General features: G+C 46.1%; 1 protein-coding gene across 1 annotated transcript; it reads left to right on the top strand.

The window, feature by feature from the left end:
• Positions 1–321: 321 nt before the first annotated feature.
• Positions 322–3,607, top strand: LOC144484840 (uncharacterized). The gene is made up of 2 exons (XM_078203206.1): positions 322–526; positions 1,801–3,607. The coding sequence occupies exon 2, from the start codon at positions 2,165–2,167 to the stop codon at positions 3,059–3,061; it is 897 nt and encodes a 298-aa protein (XP_078059332.1). The 5' UTR covers positions 322–526; positions 1,801–2,164; the 3' UTR covers positions 3,062–3,607.
• Positions 3,608–24,216: the final 20,609 nt, after the last annotated feature.

Genomic DNA, 24,216 nt, shown 5'->3' with positions numbered 1-24,216 from the left:
ACTACAAGCTGCCGCTCCATTGGGTACAAAGGGGGGGACCGGGAAGTTCATTTCCGGGGTTTGGGTTTGAACAACATGTTTACAAAGTCTCTCCACCCACCCGCCACATTTATCATTCCCCGCGCGCCGCCCTCTACCTCGTATTGATCTCGCTTCCAAACTAAAACCGGCCGTCCGTCGCCATTACCCGCACTGCGCATGCTTCAGGTCGCGCCCCTCATTCACTCCGATTGGTTGGAGGACCAGCCGCTCCCGCTCGGTCCTCCAGCTCCGCCCCCTCTTCCTATTGGTCCGGAGCTGCCGTCAATCAGTCCCTCGGTCATTGTGATGTGGAGCATGCGCAGTGTCATTGCTGTCCTTGGCGCTTGTTTGTCCCGGAGAAGCGGAGTCAGCGTTAGGCGGTGGCTGGGAGGATTTGGAAACACTTTGTGGATCCGCAAACCCTTCAGAATCATTGTCAGCTCCCTGGTTTGCAGCTGCGGGGCTTCTCCCTCACTCCCTCCCTCCCTCCCGGGAACAGGCCCAGGTGAGTGGGGAGGATTCACAAACACCCGCTGGAGGCCCCAACAACCCCAGTAAAAAGCTGCAGCTCCCGGGTTTGCAGCTTTTTCCCGGGAGGGAGTTGGGGAAGTTTTGCGGAGACAATTCCCGGTTGGTTCAGTTAGTGGTTCCTGGAGCTCAGAAACCCTGAGTTAGAATCCAGAACCCCATATTGGGTGGTAGTTTTATTAAATACTGTTTATTTATTAATCATCTGTTGAAGAAAATAATAATTTGTTTTGAAAAATCATTTTATAGCACTTGTGAAAATACCCATTAAAATAGCAATTCTCCCAATGTATTTCATAGAATCCCGACAGTGCTGAAGGAGGTGATTCGGCCCATCGAGTCTGCACTGGCAACAATCCCACCTAGGCCCTGTTCCCGTAACCCCACATATGTAACCTGCTAATCCCTCTAACCTACTCATCCCAGGACCCTAAGGGGCAATTTAGCATAGCCAATTCCCCCAACTGGCATCTCTTTGGACAATGGGAGGAAACCGGAGCATCTGGAGAAAACCCACGCAGACATGGGGAGAACGGGCAGACTACACAAGGACAGTAACCCCAGTTGGGAATCGAACCCAGGTCCCTGGAGCTGTGAGGCAGCAGTGCTAACCACTGTGCCGCCTCCATTGCTGATGAGAATTTTAATTTACTGACTTGGGAATTAATTCTCAGGAATAGTCATTCTGAAAATGACCATTAAAATGTGTTTTAATTTACCCCATAATTGCAGATTTCAGTTTGCATTTCAAAATTGAATTGAGAATGTCTGAGAGCAAATGGTAAAATGAGGTTTGAGACACCAGCTGCAATTATTTTCTGTGACTGATGATACCTTTGTGCCTGTGCAGGAGGTAATTCCCCTGCTGTTGTGGCACAAATAAAATGAAGCCTTTCCTAGGAACAGGCCCATGTTAATGGTCACCGTGGTGTTTCATTGGTGGGCAGAGCACATGTGACTATTGTGGTAACAACAGAGTCAGTGGGGCTGCACGTCCCCTGACTTGGAAGGAAAATAATTGACTCCTTGATTGTACTCTCAATCTGCACATGGCCTGCAGGACTGAATCCAGCTGGAGGGAGAGGAAGCTGGGCTCAGAGTGGAGATGGGGCAATGAGTTTGATTTCAGCTCGGGGACAAGAGAGAGAGTGTGGGATGGGGATTACAGCTCAAGATAAATGAGATAGAGAAATGTTTCGTGGAAACTGAAATTGTCTGTTCTGAATTAGTTTTTTAAAACTCTTTTTGCAGGGAACTTGATGAGGAGGATTCACAGACAGGAAACTCAAACTAAACTTCAGATCAAAGTCTGACAGAGCCATTCGATTCATTCTGGCCTGAATATGATTGCTTTTGACAGTGGAGGGAGAAATCATTCCCTGTTTTGTCAGTGGGAGAAAATTTCAAAATTCAATGTGACAGCAAAAGAACGGAGACACACACACACCCAAGTGAGAGTGCTCCAGTGAACTGACTGTGGATAGAGCTTTAACAAGTTACATATCCTGAAAGACATTACACCATTCACAGTGGGGAGAAACCATACACATGGTCTGTATGTGGGTGAGGCTTCAACTAATCATCCAACCTGGAGAGACAGAAGGATACCAGCACCATGGACAAACCGTGGAAATGTGAGGATTGTGGTAAAGGATTCAATTATCCATACTTGCTGGAAAACCATAGACACAGTCACACTGGAGAGAGGCCATTCATCTGTTCTGTGTGTGGGAAAGGATTCACTACCTCATCCCACCTGCTGTTACACCAGCGAACTCACACTGAGGAGAGGCCGTTCAGCTGCTCCACCTGTGGAAAGGGGTTCTCATGTTCATCCAACCTCAGTGCACATCAGCGAGTTCATACTGGGGAGAGATCGTTCACCTGCTCCTTGTGTGGGAAGGATTTTGCTGGGCCATCCGGTCTTTGGTCACACCAGCGAATTCACACAGGAGAGAAGCCATTCACCTGTTCTGTGTGTGGTAAGAGATTCACTCTGTCATCTAACCTGCTGTCACACCAGCGAGTTCACACAGAGGAGAGACCGTTCAGCTGCACTTCCTGTGGAAAGAGGTTCAGGTCTTCATCCAACCTCAGTGCACACAAGCGAGTTCACACTGGGGAAAGGCTGTTCACCTGTTCCACGTGTGGGAGGGAATTCACCAATTCATCCGGCCTCCTGTCACATCAGCGAATTCACACTGAGGAGAAGCCATTTATTTGCACATACTGTGGAAAGAGTTTCAGGCAGTTATCAATCCTCACTGCTCATCAACGCACTCACACTGGGGAGAGACCATTCACTTGCTCCATGTGTGGGAAGGGATTCACTCAGTCTGGCAGCCTGCATTTCCATGAGCTCACGCACACTGGGGAGAGGCCATTCACCTGCTCTCTGTGTGGGAAGGGATACACTCGGTCATCCCACTTGCTGACACATCTGCAAGTTCACAATTGTCAGCAGGAGTTGGACTTTGCAGTTACTGCAGCTGTTAATCACATCCAGGATTGATAGTCTGACAATATTTGGTTTGTTTCTGCTGACATTAACAATCGCTACAACTGGCTGAAGTTTAATGTTCTGAGATGTCACTGATTTTCAGGGCTGCTGTGTCCCTTTTTAAAAGCACCATCTGTGATTTTTTAAATTCAGGAACTCTCAACAGGAACTTGTTGATAATAAGTTTATGAACTTTTCCTGAAATCTGAAATTGATGTTTGGTGCAAACTGTACAATTCAGTGTCTGAAAGGTTCCACTGCTTAAGATTTCCAATTGTCTCCAGACAGGACAGCCAGTGAGATTCTGCAAGTCCAGGAGGCAAGCTGTGGGGGTTACTGTCTGGAGACAATACACATCTCTTTAACCTGTGCTTAATGCTCCCTCCACTCACATTGTTTGTATCTTTAAGACCTGGTTAGCAGTAGAGATTCGCATTCTAATCAGTATTCTGTGACTTGATTTTGTGTCTCTGTGCCCTGTTTGAGAGCTCTATCTGATGAAGGAGCAGCGCTCCGAAAGCTAATGGTATTTGCTACCAAATAAAGATATTCATACCCAGTCTTGCTCATTTGTGTGGGGGGCTGAATGCCTTTTTGGTGCTGGCAGCTAATTAGTGGAAAGTATCACTCGTGTAACCACGACATAGTCACAGAATGAAACAGATTAGTGTTCCCTCTGTATTGTGCAGCCTTGTGATTGTGCTAAAGGCCATCACTTTCAGATCTGAAAAGTGCCTGGGTCAAGGTCAAATTACCCCAGAAAGGGACATTTTCTCTCTCATCTGAAGCAACAGGTGAAGCAAATCATTTCTCACTGAAACACATCTTCAACGTTGCGGTAGTTTGTTCAGTTACACACTTGGTGGTCACGTGACTCTGGTTGCAGCATTCCTGAGCCTCATTGGAGGGATTCCTCACATGAGCCGAGTATGAGAGTATCTCTGGCCTCCAGTGATGCAGCCGCTGAATCTATTCCTGGAAAAAACACATTTGGAATATTGTGATAATGTTGTCTGAATCCATCAGGACAATTTTGTATTCAAGTGTGGAGTGGATAATGTTCACTGTTTTATATTCGGGTCTGGGGGGGATAATGTTCACTGTTTTATATTCGGGTCTGGGGGGGATAATGTTCACTGTTTTATATTCGGGTCTGGGGGGGAATAATGTTCACTGTTTTATATTCGGGTCTGGGGGGATAATGTTCACTGTTTTATATTCGGGTCTGGGGGGGATAATGTTCACTGTTTTATATTCGGGTCTGGGGGATAATGTTCACTGTTTTATATTTGGGTCTGGGGGGGATAATGTTCACTGTTTTATATTCGGGTCTGGGGGGGGATAATGTTCACTGCTTTATATTCGGATCTGGCGGATAATGTTCACTGTTTTATATTCGGGTCTGAGGGATAATGTTCACTGTTTTATATTCGGATCTGGCGGATAATGTTCACTGTTTTATATTCGGGTCTGAGGGATAATGTTCACTGTTTTATATTCGGGTCTGAGGGATAATGTTCACTGTTTTATATTCGGGTCCGGGGGGGATAATGTTCCCTGTTTTATATTCGGGTCTGGGGGATAATGTTCACTGTTTTATATTCGGGTCTGGGGGGGATAATCTTCACTGTTTTATATTCGGTTCTGGGGGGGTTAATGTTCACTGTTTTATATTCCGGTCTGGGGGATAATGTTCACTGTTTTATATTCGGGTCTGGGGGGGATAATGTTCACTGTTTTATATCCGGGTCTGGGGGATAATGTTCACTGTTTTATATTCAGGTCTGGGGGGGATAATGTTCACTGTTTTACATTCGGGTCTGGGGGGGATAATGTTCACTGTTTTATATTTGGGTCTGGGGGATAATGTTCACTGTTTTATATTCGGGTCTGGGGGGGATAATGTTCACTGTTTTATATTCGGGTCTGGGGGATAATGTTCACTGTTTTATATTCGGGTCTGGGGGGGATAATGTTCACTGTTTTATATTCGGGTCTGGGCGGGATAATGTTCACTGTTTTATATTCGGGTCTGGGGGGGATAATGTTCACTGCTTTATATTCGGGTCTGGGGGATAATGTTCACTGCTTTATATTCGGGTCTGGGGGATAATGTTCACTGCTTTATATTCGGGTCTGGGGGATAATGTTCACTGTTTTATATTTGGGTCTGGGGGGGATAATGTTCACTGTTTTATATTTGGGTCTGGGGGATAATGTTCACTGTTTTATATTCGGGTCTGGGGGATAATGTTCACTGTTTTATATTCTGGTCTGGGGGGATAATGTTCACTGTTTTATATTCGGGTCTGGAGGGGATAATGTTCACTGTTTTATATTCGGGTCTGGGGGAATAATGTTCACTGTTTTATATTCGGGTCTTGGGGGGATAATGTTCACTGTTTTATATTCGGGTCTGGGGGGGATAATATTCACTGTTTTATATTCAGGTCTGGGGGGGGATAATGTTCACTGTTTTATATTCGGGTCTGGGGGGGATAATATTCACTGTTTTATATTCAGGTCTGGGGGGGGATAATGTTCACTGTTTTATATTCGGGTCTGGGGGGGACAATGTTCACTCTTACATTCGGATCTGGGGGGGATAATGTTCACTGTTTTATATTCGGGTCTGGGGGGGATAATATTCACTGTTTTATATTCAGGTCTGGGGGGGGATAATGTTCACTGTTTTATATTCGGGTCTGGGGGGGACAATGTTCACTCTTACATTCGGATCTGGGGGGGATAATGTTCACTGTTTTATATTCGGGTCTGGGGGGGATAATATTCACTGTTTTATATTCAGGTCTGGGGGGGGATAATGTTCACTCTTTTATATTCGGGTCTGGGGGATAATGTTCACTGTTTTATATTCGGGTCTGGGGGGGATAATGTTCACTGTTTTATATTCGGGTCTGGGGCGGCTAATGTTCACTGTTTTATATTCGGGTCTGGGGGGGGGATAATGTTCACTGTTTTATATTCCGGTCTGGAGGATAATGTTCACTGTTTTATATTCGGGTCTGGGGGGGATAATGTTCACTGTTTTATATTCGGGTCTGGGGGATAATGTTCACTGTTTTATATTCTGGTCTGGGGGGATAATGTTCACTGTTTTATATTCGTGTCTGGAGGGGATAATGTTCACTGTTTTATATTCGGGTCTGGGGGGATAATGTTCACTGTTTTATATTCGGGTCTGGGGGGATAATGTTCACTGTTTTATATTCGGGTCTGGGGGGGATAATGTTCATTGTTTTATATTCGGGTCTGAGGGGGGATAATGTTTACTGTTTTATATTCGGGTCTGGGGGGGGATAATGTTCACTGTTTTATATTCAGGTCTGGGGGATAATGTTCATTGTTTTATATTTGGGTCGGGGGAATAATGTTCACTGTTTTATATTCGGGTCTGGGGGGATAATGTTCATTGTTTTATATTTGGGTCTGGGGGGTATAATGTTCGCTCTTTTATATTCGGGTCTGGGGGAAGAATGTTCACTGCTTTATATTCAGGTCTGGGGGGATAATGTTCACTGTTTTATATTGGGTCGAGGGGATAATGTTCGCTATTTTATATTCAGGTCTGTGGGGAGAATGTTCACTACTTTATATTCGGGTCTGGGAGATAATGTTCACTGTCTGGGGTTTGTTAGCTCAGGTTCATTCTGCCTACTGTGCATTCTCGGTTGTCAGAGCTCTCATGAAAAGCCCTAGTTTCCAGTCAGTGACTGAGTTGTCTCTGATGGGATGGGGAATCAGAGTGGGGGTAGTGTGCTTCATGAACAGCGATGGGTTGGAATGAGTATAAAATAAACCCAGACTACACCAGGTAATTGTGAGAACATTAAAACCATCACAAAAAATCATAGCACCATGTTGGAAAACGGAATACTTTGGTTCAATCTTTGATCAATTTTATTTGATTCAATATTTTGAGTGGCTTGTTGAATTGCTGGTTACATTCTAACAGCAGCTCAGCACCATCATTTTGACCATCAACTCGGCCCCGGTGACTGCTACATTTTTCCAGCACCTTCTGTTTTAATTTTAAGTGGAACCTCAATATCTGCTTAGTACACACGTCAATTTATCTTTCTAGGGGTGAGTGTGTCTGAGAGGTATGCAACTGGAAAACATTTTCCATTCACCTCTTGCATTGCTGCAGTATATATACATTGTTCTCACTCTGCCAGCAGGGCTGTGGGATTAATTGGATAGATCTTAAAGACAGCCCGACTGGGCAGGACGAGCCAAATGGTTTCCATCTGTTATGTATCATTCCATGAAACAGAATATTCAGCATCAGGATAAAGAAAGTGAAAGAAACCAGTCCCTGTGGGATTTACCCAACCAGTATGAGCTCCTTCAGGAGAGAAGAGAGAGAGAGGGAAACCAGTGGGAAAAGTTTTAAAAACTCGCGGTATTCCCACAGGAGAGCACTGGTTTAAATCAATTATAGAAAGAGTGAATGGCAGCGCACAAATTCCGAGGAATGCATTTTTAAACATTATTTGATCCTAATTGCACAAGATAATTTTCTATTATTGTCTTTGACAATGACGCCGTTAATACCCAGGTGCCCGTGCGGGTGTGAAAGTGTCCTATTCATTCCACAGGAGCCCATTGCGCAGCGCAGTTATGTATCTGGAGCGTGCGCAGTGTCACTTTGCTCGGAGCCCTGAGTGCGGGAGCCGCTTTTTTCAGTGGGTGAGTCGGTGGGGCTGCGGGAGAAATGGAGCCGGGAGTCGGGGTCGGGAGGGAGCTCTGGCTTCACAAACACCCGCTGTAGGCCGCACAGCCCGAATACGACCCTGCAGGTCCCGGGTTTACAGCTCCCACGCTTTAATCCCGGGAAGAAGTTGAACACCAGGTTAAAGTCCAACAGGTTTATTTGGTTGCAAAAGCCTCACAAGCCACACTACCAAATAAACCTGTTGGACTTTAACCTGGTGTTGTTAAACTTCTTCCTGTCTTTACCCCAGTCCAACGCCGGCATCTCCACATCATGACTTTAATCTCGGGAAGAAGTTTAACAACACCAGGTTAAAGTCCAACAGATTTATTTGGTAGCAAAAGCCTTACAAGCTTTCGGAGCCCCAAGCCCCTTCTTCAGGTGAGTGGGAATTCTGCTCACAAACAGGGCTTATAAAGACACAAACTCAATTTACAGAATAATGGTTGGAATCAAGTCTTTAAGATACAAACAATGTGAGTGGAGAGAGCATCAAGACAGGCTAAAGAGATGTGTATTGTCTCCAGACAGGACAGCCAGTGAAACTCTGCAGGTCCAGGCAGGCTGTGGGGGTTACAAATAGTGTGACATGAACCCAATATCCCGGTTGAGGCCGTCCTCATGTGTGCAGAACTTGGCTATCAGTTTCTGCTCAGCGACTCTGTGCCGTCGTGTGTCGTGAAGGCCGCCTTGGAGAACGCTTACCCGAATATCAGAGGCTGAATGCCCGTGACCGCTGAAGTGCTCCCCAACAGGTAGAGAACAGTCTTGCCTGGTGGTTGTCGAGCGGTGTTCATTCATCCATTGTCGCAGCGTCTGCATGGTTTCCCCAATGTACCATGCCTCGGGACATCCTTTCCTGCAGCGTAACAGGTCGACAATGTTGGCCGAGTTGCAAGAGTATGTACCGTGTACCTGGTGGATGGTGTTCTCACGTGCGGTGATGGCATCTGTGTCGATGATCCGGCATGTCTTGCAGAGGTTGCTGTGGCAGGGTTGTGTGGTGTCGTGGTCACTGTTCTCCTGAAGGCTGGGTAGTTTGCTGCGGACAATGGTCTGTTTGAGGTTGTGCGGTTGTTTGAAGGCAAGAAGTGGGGGTGTGAGGATGGCCTTGGTGAGATGTTCATCTTCATCAATGACATGTTGAAGGCTCCGGAGGAGATGCCGTTGCTTCTCCGCTCCGGGGAAGTACTGGACAACGAAGGGTACTCTGTCCACCGTGTCCCGTGTTTGTCTTCTGAGGAGGTCGGTGCGGTTTTTCGCTGTGGCACGTTGGAACTGTTGATCGATGAGTCGAGCACTGTATCCTGTTCTTATGAGGGCATCTTTCAGCGTCTGCAGGTGTCTGTTGCGATCCTCCTCACCCGGGCAGATCCTGTGTATACGGAGTGCTTGTCCATAGGGGATGGCTTCTTTATCGTGTTTAGGGTGGAAGCTGGAGAAGTGGAGCATCGTGAGGTTATCCGTGGGCTTGCGGTATAGTGAGGTGCTGAGGTGACTGTCCTTAATGGAGATGCGTGTGTCCAAGAATGCAACCGATTCCGGAGAGTAGTCCATGGTGAGTCTGATGGTGGGATGGAACTTGTTGATGTCATCATATAGTTGTTTCAGTGATTGTTCACCATGAGTCCAAAGGAAGAAAATGTCATTGATGTATCTAGTGTATAGCATCGGTTGAAGGTCCCGTGCAGTGAAGAAGTCTTGTTTGAACCTGTGCATGAAGATGTTGGCATATTGAGGTGCGAATTTGGTCCCCATGGCTGTTCCGTGTGTCTGGATGAAGAACTGGTTGTTGAAGGTGAAGATATTGTGGTCCAGGATGAAGCGGATGAGTTGTAAAATTGCATCTGGAAACTGACAGTTGACGGCATTGAGTACTGAGGCCGTTTCGGCAATGCCATCGTCGTGGGGGATGCTGGTGTAGAGTGCCGAGACATCCATTGTGACGAGGAGTGCTCCTGGTTCAACTGCTCCATGTGCGCTGAGTTTCTGTAGGAAGTCCGTAGTGTCACGACAAAAGCTGGGGGTCTTTGTACAATGGGATTCAGGATGCTCTTGACATAGCCGGAGAGGTTCTCGCACAGGGTCCCATTGCCTGATACGATGGGACGGCCGGGTGTGTTGGCCTTGTGTATCTTCGGGAGGCAGTAGAGATCTCCAACATGGGGAGTATGTGGGATGAGAGCACGGAGGGTGCTCTGAAGGTCCGGATCAAAGGTCTTGATCAGAATGTTGAGTTGACGGGTGTGTTATTTGGTCGGATCTACGGGTTCCTCATTGTTTAGTTGTCGGTACACTTCTTTGCAGTAATCCGTTCTGATCAGTATGACGATGGCCCCTCCTTTGTCTGCTGGTTTGATGACAATGTTGCGGTTGGTCTTGAGAGCGTGGATGGCGTTGCGTTGTGCTTGGGTGATGTTTGGGGCTGTCTTGTGAGTGCGGCTGATGAATTTGGTGTTGACGCACCTCCTGATGGCTTGGGCATACATGTCACGTCGAGGGCAGCGGCCTTCCGGAGGAATCCAATTCGACTCTTTCCTCTTCGGATGCACTGCGGATCTCTCTGTCGGCTGTTCCGGTTCATTGGCTGTCTCATTGTGTTCGCTGTTGGCCTCTTGGGGTTTGTGGAAGAACTCCCACAGCTACATTCGCCTGATGAATTCCTCTGTGTCCGCTGCGAGACTGATGGGGTCTATTTTGGTGGTGGGGCAAAAATTAAGCCCTCGGCTGAGAACTTCAATTTCATCTGGTTGAAGTGTGCAGTCGGACAAGTTGACAATGGACTTCCCTGCAGTGGTAATGTTTTCTACTGTGGTACTGGGGGAGGCTTGGTTGCTGCTGGTGGTGATGCCGAGTTTCTCAAGTTTCCTGTTCTTGGTGTGCATGTAGATGGTGTAGTTCCTTTGTCTCATCTGCTTGGCAGAGTTTCGCAGCTGGTCTGCATCCTGAGCGCAAGTTGAGAATATGGATTCGATCTTGGTTTCCAGGCTGCGGCGTTTGCTGTAGAGCTGGTGTACGAGGTGTTTGAGGAGGGTGAGAGAGGTGCGACGGCAAAGTCTCTCAGCGTAGTCTGTGTTACAGGTTGACCTGAGTGGGTTCGTGATCTGTCGTCCTTTCAGTATCTTGCCTGCTTTCTTGCATCTTTGTAGAAGATCATTTGATCTCGGGAACAGGTCCCAGTTATCGGCCGCCATCTTGTTTCAGCGGAGACGGAGAGCGCATGCGCTGCTGTCGGTGGCGGGTCACAATGGGCGTGGTTTCGGGGGCTGGTTCAGAACCTCTGTCTTCAGAGGGACAATAGGTAGCAGGGCGCATGCGCAGCTATCCAAGTGCATTGGAATAAGAATTCGGAACAGGAGCCCGTCATTCGGCCCATCGAGCCTGCTGCATCATTCAATAAGATCATGTCTACTTTGCTCCCCCACCCCGTCCATACCCTTGACTTTCTTGTGGATCAAATCCTCAGCTTTGAATATATTCAATGACCTGCCTCCAATCCTCACTGGTGAAGACAGAGTTCCAAAGATCAACAACCCGCTGAGAGAAAAGATCTCTCTTCATCTTCATCTTAATTTTGAGATCCTTTATTTTTACTTGATTTCCACACCAGAGGAAACATCCTCTCAGCATCGACCTTGTCAAGCACCTTATATCATATGAATCATAGAAACCCTACAGTGCAGAAGGAGGCCATTTGGCCCATCAAGTCTGTACTGACCACAATCCCACCCAGGCCCCATCCCCACAACCCCATGCATTTGACACTAGGGTCAATTTAGCATAGCCAATCCACCGAACCACAGTCTTTGGACTGTGGGAGGAAACCAGAGCACCTGGAGGAAACCCGCGCAGACATGGGGAGAATGTGCAAACTCCATCCAGACTGTGACCCAAGGCCGGAATTGAACCTGGGACCCTGGCGCTGTGAGACAGCAGTGCTAGCCACCATGCCGCCCTTAAATCCCCAGATGTTTCATTCAGATTACTTCTCAGTCTTCTAAACTCCAATGAGTACAGGCCCAAACTGCTCAACCTGAAAGATAAAACTCCTCAATTCAGGAATCAACCAACTGGACCTTCCCTGAACTGCCTCCACTGCAATTTTGTCCCAGCTAAAGTAATTCTGTGCCAGGTTAAAGGAGGAGTGAATGTTTTGAATCTCTGTTCTGGGCAGATGCTGATGGATTTTGGAAACTCCTTTTACAGGGGGTTAGAAGGGGAGGATTTACACACAGCAAACTCAGACCAAAAGAAATGTTTGTCTGTCTTGAATTTCTAACCTTGAATTACACCTATAACTTTCCTTATTTACAGGGAGAAGATTTGAAGATTGCAACATTTTTCCCAGACACCAATCTCTCTCAGATCTTTTCAGCTGCAGCAGATTTTAAAATGTTGAAAACAGTGAAATTGTTTTGGGGTGAATGTTAGTGAGCATTAATTTAAATTCAGAGCATGCTCTGATTCCATGGATCTCGGGCTATTGTGACTCCTTTACCATGGATGGGCAGGCAATGGTGCAGTGATAGTGTGATTGGATTAGTAATACAGGGATCCAGGGCAATACACTGTGAACCCTGGGTTCGAATCTCACAGTGGCAAATATTGAAATTTGAATTCAGTTCAAATCTAGAATTAGAAGTCCATTGATGACAATTGTTGTAAAAATCCATCCGATTTAATGATGTCCTTTAAAGAAGGAAATCTACCACATCCCCCAGCAATGCAAACCACTCAGTTCAAGGGCAATGAGTTATGGGCAATAGATGCTGATGCAGCCAGCACATAGAGTCACAGAGCAATACAGCACGGAAACAGGCCCTTTGGCCCAACTGATCCATGCCAACCATGGTGCCCTCCTAGCTAGTCCCAATTGCCCATGTTTGGCTCATATCCCTCTAATCCTTTCCAATTCATGTACTTATCCAAATGCTTTTTAAATGTTTAAACCTCCTGTTTGAACCTGCCTCAACCACTTTCTCTGGCAGCTCATTCCATGTACACACCACCCTCTGCAAGTTGCCCCTCAGGTCCCTTTTAATCTTTCCCCTCTCACCTTAAACCTATGCCCTCTAGTTTTCAATTCCCCTACCCTGGCAAAAAGACAATGTGGGTTCATAAGAACATAAGAAATAGGAGCAGGAGTAGGCCATCTAGCCCCTCGAGCCTGCCCCGCCATTCAATAAGATCATGGCTGATCTGACGTGGATCAGTACCACTTACCCGCCTGATCCCCATAACCCTTAATTCCCTTACCGATCAGGAATCCATCCATCCGCGCTTTAAACATATTCAGCGAGGTAGCCTCCACCACCTCAGTGGGCAGAGAATTCCAGAGATTCACCACCCTCTGGGAGAAGAAGTTCCTCCTCAACTCTGTCTTAAACCGACCCCCCTTTATTTTGAGGCTGTGTCCTCTAGTTTTAACTTCCTTACTAAGTGGAAAGAATCTCTCCGCCTCCACCCTATCCAGCCCCCGCATTATCTTATAAGTCTCCATAAGATCCCCCCTCATCCCCCCTCATCCAAACCCAATCTCCTCAGCCTCTCCTCATAATCCAAACCCCTCATCTCCGGTATCAACCTGGTGAACATTCTCTGCACTCCCTCCAATGCCAATATATCCTTCCTCATATAAGGGGACCAATACTGCACACAGTATTCCAGCTGCGGCCTCACCAATGCCCTGTACAGGTGCATCAAGACATCCCTGCTTTTATATTCTATCCCCCTCGCAATATAGGCCAACATCCCATTTGCCTTCTTGATCACCTGTTGTACCTGCAGACTGGGCTTTTGCGTCTCATGCACAAGGACCCCCAGGTCCCTTTGCACGGTAGCATGTTTTAATTTGTTTCCATTGAGATAGTAATCCCATTTGTTATTATTTCCTCCAAAGTGTATAACCTCGCATTTCTCAACGTTATACTCCATTTGCCATATCCTCGCCCACTCACTCAGCCTGTCCAAATCTCTCTGCAGATCTTCTCCGTCCTCCACACGATTCACTTTTCCACTTATCTTTGTGTCGTCTGCAAACTTCATTACCCTACACTCCGTCCCCTCCTCCAGATCATCTATATAAATGGTAAATAGTTGCGACCCGAGTACCGATCCCTGCGGCACGCCACTAGTTACCTTCCTCCAACCGGAAAAACACCCATTTATTCCGACTCTTTGCTTCCTGTCGGATAGCCAGTCCCCAATCCACTTTAACACACTACCCCCAACTCCGTGTGCCCTAATCTTCTTCAGCAGCCTTTTATGGGGCACCTTATCAAACGCCTTTTGGAAATCCAAAAACACCGCATCCACCGGTTCTCCTCCATCAACCGCCCTAGTCACATCTTCATAAAAATCCAACATGTTCGTCAAGCACGACTTTCCCCTCATGAATCCATGCTGCGTTTGATTGATCGAACCATTTCTATCCAGATGCCCTGCTATCTCCTCTTTAATAATGGATTCCAGCATTTTCCCTACTACAGACGTTAAGCTGACTGGCCTATAGTTACCCGCCTTTTGTCTCCTTCCTTTTTTAAACAGCGGCGTAACATTAGCCGTTTTCCAATCAACCGGCACTACCCCAGAATGCAACGAGTTTTGATAAATAATCACTAACGCATCCACTATTACCTCTGACATTTCTTTCAATACCCTGGGATGCATTCCATCCGGACCCGGGGACTTGTCCACCTTCAGTCCCATTAGTCTACCCAGCACTGCCTCTCTGGTAACATTAATTGTATTAAGTATTTCTCCTGCTGCCAACCCTCTATCGTTAATATTTGGCAAACTATTTGTGTCCTCCACCGTGAAGACCGACACAAAAAACTTATTTAAAGACTCAGCCATATCCTCATTTCCCACTATTAACTCCCCCCTCTCGTCCTCCAAGGGTCCAACATTAACTCTAGCCACTCTATTCCTTTTTATATATTTATAAAAACTTTTACTATCATTTTTTATATTAATTGCTAGCCTAGCTTCATAGTCTATCCTTCCTTTCTTTATCGCTTTCGTAGTCTCTCTTTGTTGTTTCTTAAATTTTTCCCAATCACTTGTTTCTCCACTATTTTGGCCACTCTGTACGCAGCTGTTTTTATTTTAATACTCTCCTTTATTTCCTTTGTTATCCACGGCTGGTTCTCCCTTTTCTTACAATCCTTGTTTTTTGCTGGAATATATTTTTGCTGAGAACTGAAAAGGATCTCCTTAAAAATCCTCCACTGTTCCTCAGCTATCCTACCTGCCAGCCTGCTCTCCCAGTCTACCTTAGCCAATTCATCCCTCATCCTATCATATTTCCCTCTGTTCATCCTATCTATGCCCCTCATTATTTAATACACCTCAATATGGTCACCCCACATTCTCCTACGTTCGAAGGAATAAAGCCCTAGCCTGTCCAACCTCTCGCGATCAGTCGGCAACATCCTCATAAATCTTCTTTGCACTCTTTCCAGTTTATCAATGTCTTTCCTATTACAGGGTTACAAAAACTGTACACAATGCTCCAAGTGCAGCCTCACCAACGACTCATACAACTATAACACCCAACTCCTATACTCAGGATCATTGAATATATTCCAGTTAGACAGATCTTTGACTGACAAGGGTGTCAAGGGTTATGGGGAACAGACAAGAAGATGGAGCAAAAGCTAAGATGTGGGGGGATTTCTTCACTCAAGGATGTGGTGAAGATTTGGAATTCTCAACCCCTGAGGACAGTGAAGCCTCAGTCATCAACTATTTTCAAGAGAGAGATTGATTGGTTTCTAGATATTGAAGATATCAAGGGATATGGGTTTAGTGTGGGGAGAATGATGCTGAGGTAGATGAACAAATTATCTCACTGAATAGTTTAAAAGACGCGATGAGCCAAATAGCCGACTGCAGCTCCTATTTGTTATGGTCTCTGTGTACAGGACAGGAAGCAGTGAGCATGGATCTGTCAATCAGCCTCAATCAGCACCTTCAGGAGAATTAGGAGGTGAATATTAGATACAGCAGAGTGAGAATGGAGGGAGAGTGTGTGGGATGGAGATTTACACCTTTTTGGGGACTGAAATAGGAAAGAATGTTCGATAGAAACTAGATTTGTCTGTTCTGAATTTCTATCCTGCACTGACACTGATGACTTTTGTAAACTTGTTTCACAGGATATTGAAAGAGGAATCACAGACTGAAATCTCAAACGTCACGTCTAGATCTGACAGAGTCATATTCCATGGGAGCTGAATATCATCAGCCATTGAATCTCGAAGGAGAAATTATTGTCCAGTTTGTCGATTTGAAAAGAGTTCGACCATCAGTGTGACTGGAAAAGCACCAACACACTGCCACACTCGAGTGAGAGTCTTCCAGTGCACTGACTAAAGAGCTTTAACCAGTTACACAGCCTGAATAAATATCACACCATTCACAGCGGGGAGAGACTGTACCCGTGATGTGAGTGTGGACGAGGCTTCAACTGATTGTCCACCCAAGAGAGAGGCAAGGACACCTGCATCATGGAGATACCATGGAAATGTGTGGACTGTGGGAAGAGATACAGATCCCATTCTCAGCTGGAAACTCATTGGTGCAGCCACACTGGGGAGAGACCATTCAACTGCTCTCAGTGTGGGGAGGGATTCAGTCATTTATCCAGCCTGCGGACACACCAGCGAGTTCACACTGGGGAGAGACCGTTCACCTGCTCTCAGTGTGGGAAGGGATTCACTTGTTCATCCCACCTGCGGAGGCACCAGCGAGTTCACACTGGGGAGAGACCATTTACATGTCCTCAGTGTGGGAAGGGATTCACTTGTTCATCCCACCTGCAGACACACCAGCGAGTTCACACTGGGGAGAGGCCATTCAGCTGCTCTCAGTGTGGGAAGGGATTCACTCAGTTATCCAACCTGCGGAAACACCAGCGAGTTCACACTGGGGAGACGCCATTCAGCTGCCCTCAGTGTGGGGAGGGATTCACTTGTTCATCCAGCCTGCGGAGGCACCAGCGAGTTCACACCGGGGAGAGACCATTCACCTGCTCTAGTTGTGGTAAGGGATTCAGTCAATCATCCAACCTGGTAAAGCACCAGCGAATTCACACTGGGGACAGGCCATTCACCTGCTCCGTGTGTGGGAAGGGATTCACTCAGTCACCTCACCTGCTGAAACACCATCATGTTCATGAGTGACTGCAAGGACTGGATTTTGCTGTTAATCACATCGAGGTCCCAACCATTTTCATTGGTGTCTGTTTCTGCTGATGTTAATAAACCCTGGCCCAGTTGTAAGATTTGTATTGTGGATTGTCTTGTCTGAGTCCTGAACTCGTAAATAAAAACAAGAAGTGCTGTAAAAACTCAGCAGGTCTGACAGCATCTCTGGAGAGAGAAACAGAGCTAATGTTTTGACACTGAAGAAGAGTCACATTCAACTGGAAACATTAACTGTTCCTGTCTTTACAGATTCTGTCAGACTTACTGAGATTTTGCAGCAACTTCTGTTTTTAGAATGACGGTGAATGCTGGATACATGAATCAGAGATTGGTGTAAAACTGGGATCTGCTCCTAAATCAAAGTGAAACAGCAGGTTAAAGTTTCCAGTCTGGAAAGTACTATGGTTGTTATACTATATATACCATTTTAAGGCTGGTTTTAACTCATTTAAAATAAACCTGTTTAAAATATATTTGTTAAAGTCAGTATTAAAATACGAGTTGGATGAGTTCACAGGAGCCTGTTAACCGCTGGGACAATTATTCAACAAGCATTGGATCTCCAGATAGAGAAGACGCTGCAGTTTGTTTGCAGGAATTCCCTGTTTTATTGATGTGTGTGTGTGTTAGACATCCGGATAACTAAAAATACACAAACCTGGACATCAATGGTGATCTGATTGACAGTTACTCTGGGAATCACTCCCACTGTGAAACTTCAGCACTGACACTGCTGAATGTTGTCGGCTCAGGGAGTGGGACCTCCAGGAGTGGACTGTAAAAAAGGCTGGGTTTCAGTCTCCTGACTAATATATGGTGAGGAACCAGAAAAATCCTTACTGAGGAACTGTCTGGGGTTTTACCAGTGTAGGTTCAGGGGCGAATGATTCCTGACTCCCTGAAATGTCTGATATTGAACCCAGTTTGGAACAAGATTCATTCAGTTTCCAGGAGAATAGAGACAAATATCACCCACAACTGAGAGAGAGAAAAACAGCCACCTTGATCAATGACTTGGATGAAGCCAGATTTGATGATACAAAGATAGGTAGAAAAGCAAGTTGTGAGGTTATTACAAAAAATCTGTAAGGGGCACAGATAAGTTACCTGAATGGACAGAAAAATGGCAGATGGAGTATAGTGCGGAAAAGTGGGAGCTTTTCCACTTTGGCAGGAAGAATAGAGAAGCAAAAAATTGTTTAAATATACAGAAACTGAAGAATACTGCCGTAGAGAGGAATCTGGGTGACCTTGTACATGAATCGTGAACAAATAGGATGAAGGTACAGCAAGTAAAGAAGAAGGCAAATGGAGTGTTGGACTTTACTGCAAGGGGGTGGAGTTTGAAAAAGGGAACTTGCTGCACCTACACAGGACATTGCTGAGAGAGCAGCTGGAATACTGTGTACGGTTCTGGTCTCCCTACTTATGGAATGACATGCTTTCATTGGAATGAGTTCAGAGAAAGTTCACCAGGCCCATTCCTAAGATGAAGGTGTTGCCTTTTGAGGAAAGGTTGTGAAGGTGTAGGGGAGAATTCTCCCATCCCACCCACCACAGGAATCGTAGCAGGCCGGGGGGTGGACCACACAAAGCTCCTTTGACCTCGAGGGGAATTCTCCAGTTTTGGGGCAAGTGAGGCCGCAGAATCCAACTCGTTGTCTTTTGGGGAAGGGTTGCACCTATACTCATTAGGTTTGGAAGAATGAGCAGTGAACATTCTGAAACATGAGATTCTCATGGACAGTTGACAGGCAAGAGGCCAAGAGGATGATTCATGAAGGAGTCTTGAACTTGGTGCCACAGATCTACAAGGAAGCCAAGGGTATTGTTTTAGCCCTTACAGACACCAATACTTTATCCTCAGTTTTAGTCAGGTTAGTCAGAGGTTTAGTCAGGTGTGGTGAAAGCTTCAACCAATCATCTGGCCTTTTGGAACATAATTGCAGTCACAGGGAGATACCATGGAAATGTGGGGATTGTGGGAAGAACATAAGAACTAGGAGCAGGAGTAGGCCATCTGGCCCCTCGAGCCTCATGGCTGATCTTTTTGTGGATTCAGCTCCACTTACCCGCCCGCTCACCATAGCCCTTAATTCCTTTACTGTTCAATAATTTATCTATCCTTGCCTTAAAAACATTCAATGAGGTAGCCCCAACTGCTTCACTGGCCAGGGAATTCCACAGATTCGCAACCCTTTGTGTGAAGAAGTTCCTCCTCAACTCAGTCCTAAATCTGCTTCCCCTTATTTTGAGGCTATGCCCCCAAGTTCTAGTTTCACCCGCCAGTGGAAACAACTTCCCTGCTTCTATCTTATCTATTCCCTTCATAATCTTATATGTTTCTATAAGATCTCCTCTCATTCTTCTGAATTCCAATGAGTATAGCCCCAATTTACTCAGTCTCTCCTCATAAGCCAACCCTCTCAACTCTGGAATCAACCTAGTGAACCTCCTCTGCACCCTCTCCAGAGCCAGTATATCCTTTCTCAAGTAAGGAGACCAAAACTGTACACAGTACTCCAGGTGTGGCCTCAGCAGCACCTTATACAGCTGCAACATAACCTCATGGTTTTTAAACTCCATCCCTCTAGCAATGAAGGACAAAATTCCATTTGCCTTCTTAATTACCTGCTGCACCTGCAAACCAACTCCTTGAGATTCCTGCACAAGGACACCCAGGTCCCTCTGCACAACAGCATGCTGCAATTTTTTACCATTTAAATAACAGTCAGTTTTGCTGTTATTTCTATCAAAATGGATGACCTCACAATTACCAACATTGTACTCCATCTGCCAGACCCTCGCCCACTCACTGAGACTATCTATATCCCTTTGCAGACTTTTAGCGTCCTCTGCACACTTTGCTCTGCCACCCATCTTAGTGTCATCTGCGAATTTTGACACACTACACTTGGTCCCCAACTCCAAATCATCTATGTAAACCGTAAACAATTGCAGTCCCAACACTGATCCCTGAGGCACACCACTAGTCACTGATCGCCAACCAGAAAAACACCCATTTACCCCCACTCTTTGCTTTCTGTTAGTTCACCAATCCTCTATCCATGCTATTTAGGACAGATTAGAGAGAAGGTTAATACTGTCAACATTCAGAACAAACACACTATAAAGGAACAACCGATCTTAAAGACAATCTATTTTGGCGTGTATGGAGGGCATGTACTAATTCAAAATGGTTAAAAGATGTGCGTTTCCTATTTTGGGCAATCACATTAAAATCTGCAACACAGATGGGGATATGGAATGGTGTTAGCTGGGAAGAGTTGGATCAGTTTATCACACCAGGAACACTTAAATGCAGACTGGCGGGCGACACGGTGGCACAGTGGTTAGCACTGCTGTCTCACAGTACCAAGGATCTGGGTTCGATTCCCAGCTTGGGTCACAATCTGCGCAGAGTCTGCACATTCTCCCCCTATCCTCTGGGTGCTCCCTTTTCCTCGTACTGTGCTAAATTCTCCCTCAGTGTACCCAATGTAGGAACTAACCTGTGTTAGAGATATTATAAACATTCATCAAACCGTATTTTCCACATCACTGGTTGATGTGCCTGGTTACTACCATCACCCTCTTCATGAAGTCCTGCTGCTGAAGTACTTTCACCTTGCAATTAGCAGTTTGTCCTGGACACTTACTCACAACATCCCCAATCATTCAGAGTTTGGAATGGTAAGTGACTGGTTTCCTTTCTGCTGTGGAGAAGCTGTGTGTTTTATTTTGCCAGTGAGATAAGTGTTCTCTGAGGGAGTTACAACCAAAGGAGCTTTCAGAATAGATGGTAATTCTATCAGTAATGATTTGAAGTGCTGTTATCACAGTAACCTCGGATCTCTGGGCTAAATGCGCTAGTGGGTATTTAATAATAATAGGGCAGGACTTACTCAGTTAATGGTAGGGCACTGGGGAGAGTTATAGAACAAAGAGATCTAGGGGGACATGTTCATAGGTCCTTGAAAGTGGAGTCACAGGTGGACAGAGTGGTGAAGAAGACATTCAGCATGCTTGGTTTCATTGGTCAGAACATTGAATACAGGAGTTGGGACGTCTTGTTGAAGCTGTACAATACATTAGTAAGGCCACACTTGGAATATTGTGTATAGTTCTGGTCACCCTATTATAGAAAGGATATGATTAAACTAGAATGAGAGCAGAAAGTATTTACCAGGATGCTACCGGGACTTGATAGTTTGAGTTATAAGGAGAGGCTGGATAGACTGGGACTTTTTCCTGGAGCGTAGGAGGCTTAGGGGCGATCTTATAGAGGTCTATAAAATATTGAGGGGCATAGATCAGTTTGGTAGTCAACATCTTTTCCCGAAGGTAGGGGAGTCTAAAACTAGAGGGCATAGTTTAAGGTGAGTGCAAAGAAATGCAAAAGGGTCCAGAGGAGCAACGTTTTCACATAGAGGGTGATGAGTGTCTGGAAAAAATTGCCAGAGGTTGTAATCGAGAGTGGTACAATTTTGTCTTTTAAAAAGCAATTAGACAGTTCATAGAATCATAGAGACTCCACAGTGCAGAAGGAGGCCATTCAGCCCATCGAGTCTGCACTGACACCTGACAAGTATATTGGATTCTTTCAAAATGCACAGTAACTTCTTTGCAGAGTTAATGTAAACCTACTTGTGACAAATAAGTAAACTTTTTAAAAATTTGTAATTGTGAACTTCCAGGATATTTCAGCCTCTGCTAACTCCATAATTCATCTGCGCTATAGCACTGAGAATAGTCCCCATGTTGACTCTTTCGAAATCATGTCACTGAGGTATCTGGGATGTTATTGAATTCAGCTCTGTCAGCTCGTCTGTGTGCTTAACTAACTCGTGAATCCTTAATATCTGCTTAATATACTGGACAGTCGATCCTTCCACAGGATTGTATGTCTTAGAAGTATCAACTGGTAAACCTTTCCCATTCACCTCTTGCACTGCTACATCAGATATAAATTGTTCTGACAGTGCAATTAATCTGATAGATTGTCCAAAGAGCCAGTATAGGGATGAAGGGCCGAATGGATTGCATGTAGAATGGGATGAACAGTCAGCGTCAGGGAATAGAGAGAAAAAGTGAGAGAAACCAATGATTCTGGGATTGAATCCATTCAGAGCACGGTCAGGGGAGGAGAAAGGGAGTGAAAGTTAGAAAAGTTTAAAGACCTCTGCTCATTTGCTGAGGAGAGCAGGGGTTTAAATCACTTTTAGAAATGAAGCATAACACAGCACACATTTTTTGAAAGGTAATTTATCTCAGTTAGGTGACAAATTATTTTCTATTCTTAGCATCACGGTTCAATGGTGCTGTAGTTACCCAGCATTCGCTGCGGGTGTGAAAGTGCCCTGTTCACTCCACCGGACTCATGGTGAACAATCACTGAAACAACTATATGATGACATCAACAAGTTCCATCCCACCATCAGACACACCATGGACTACTCTCTGGAATCGGTTGCATTTTTGGACGCACACATCTCCATCAAGGACGGTCACCGCAGCACTTCACTGTACCGCAAGCCCACGGAATGCTCCACTTCTCCAGCTTCCACCCTAAACACGTTAAAGAAGTCATCCCCTACGGACAAGCCCTCCGTATACACAGGATCTGCTCAGATGAGGAGGATCGCAACAGACACCTCCAGACGCTGAAAGATATCCTCATAAGAACAGGATATGGCGTTCGACTCATCGATCGACAGTTGCGACACGCCACAGCGAAAAACCGCACCGACCTCCTCAGAAGACAAACACGGGACACGGCGGACAGAGTACCCTTCGTCGTCCAGTACTTCCCCGGAGTGGAGAAGCTACAACATCTTCTCCGGAGCCTTCAACATGTTATTGATGAAGATGTCCATCTCTCCAAGGCCATCCCCACACCTCCACTTCTTGCCTTCAAACAACTGCACAACCTCAAACAGACCATTGTCCACAGCAAACTACACAGCCTTCAAGAGAACAGTGACCACAACACTACACAACCCTGCCACAGCAGGGTGCCGGATCATCGACATGGATGCCATCATCTCACGTGAGAACACCACCCACCAGGTACACGGTACATACACCTGCAACTCGGCCAATGTTGTCTACCTGATACGCTCCAGGAAAGGATGTCCCGAGGCATGGTACAATGGGGAGACCATGCAGATGCTACGACTACGGATGAATGAACACCGCTCGACAATCACCAGGCAAGAGTGTTCTCTTCCTGTTGAGGAACACTTCAGCGGTCACAGGCATTCGGCCTCTGATCTTCGGGTAAGCGTTCTCCAAGGCGGCCTTCATGACACACAACAACGCAGAATCACTGAGCAGAGACTGATAGCCAAGTTCCACACACATGAGGACGGCCTCAACCGGGATCTTGGGTTCATGTCACACTATCTGTAACCCCCATGACTTGCCTGGGCTTGCAAAATCTCACTAACTGTCCTGTCTGGAGCCAATACACATCTCTTTAACCTGTGCTTGATGCTCTCTCCACTCACATTGTCTGTACCTTTAAGACTTGATTACCTGTGAAGACTCGCATTCCAATCATTATTCTGTAAATTGAGTTTGTGTCTCTGTGCCCTGTTTGTGAACAGAATTCCCACTCATCTGACGAAGGGGCAGCGCTCCGAAAGCTCGTGGCTTTTGCTGCCAAATAAACCTGTTGGACTTTAACCTGGTGTGAGACTTCTTACTGTGTTGACCCCAGTCCAACGCCGGCACCTCCACGTCATCACGCCACCGGAGCCAGTGCGCAGGCGCAGTTGTATCTAGAGCATGCGCAATGTCACTTTGCTCGGAGCCCTGCGAGTGCAAGGGACGGTGTTTTTTTTAGCGGGTGAGAGTTGGTGGGGCGGAGGGAGGAATGGAGCCGGGAGTCGGAGTGGGAAGGGAACGGAGCCTTCACTAACAGCCGCTGGAGGCCGCTAGGCCTGCGGCTCCTCGGTTTGGAACCGCGGGGATTTTCCCGGAAACAGGCCCAGAGTATCTTTGTTCAGAGAGGAGTGAAGCGCATGCGCGGCGATCTGCATGACGTAACAATGAGTGGGCGGGGTTTCCGTGTTGTGGGGACCAGGAGAGGAAGGATTGATTTTGTTCTCAGTCTGAGCACAGCACATGGTGACAGCCCAGGGTTAACGACAGGCATTGGCCGAAGGGCGCATGTCCGGCCATGGAATGAACGTCAGAATTAGGACCAGGAGGAGGCC

The sequence above is a fragment of the Mustelus asterias genome, unplaced genomic scaffold, assembly GCF_964213995.1.
Source record: "Mustelus asterias unplaced genomic scaffold, sMusAst1.hap1.1 HAP1_SCAFFOLD_129, whole genome shotgun sequence".
NCBI classification, from domain to species: Eukaryota; Metazoa; Chordata; class Chondrichthyes; order Carcharhiniformes; family Triakidae; genus Mustelus; species Mustelus asterias.
This window is presented reverse-complemented; position numbering and strand designations above follow the sequence as displayed.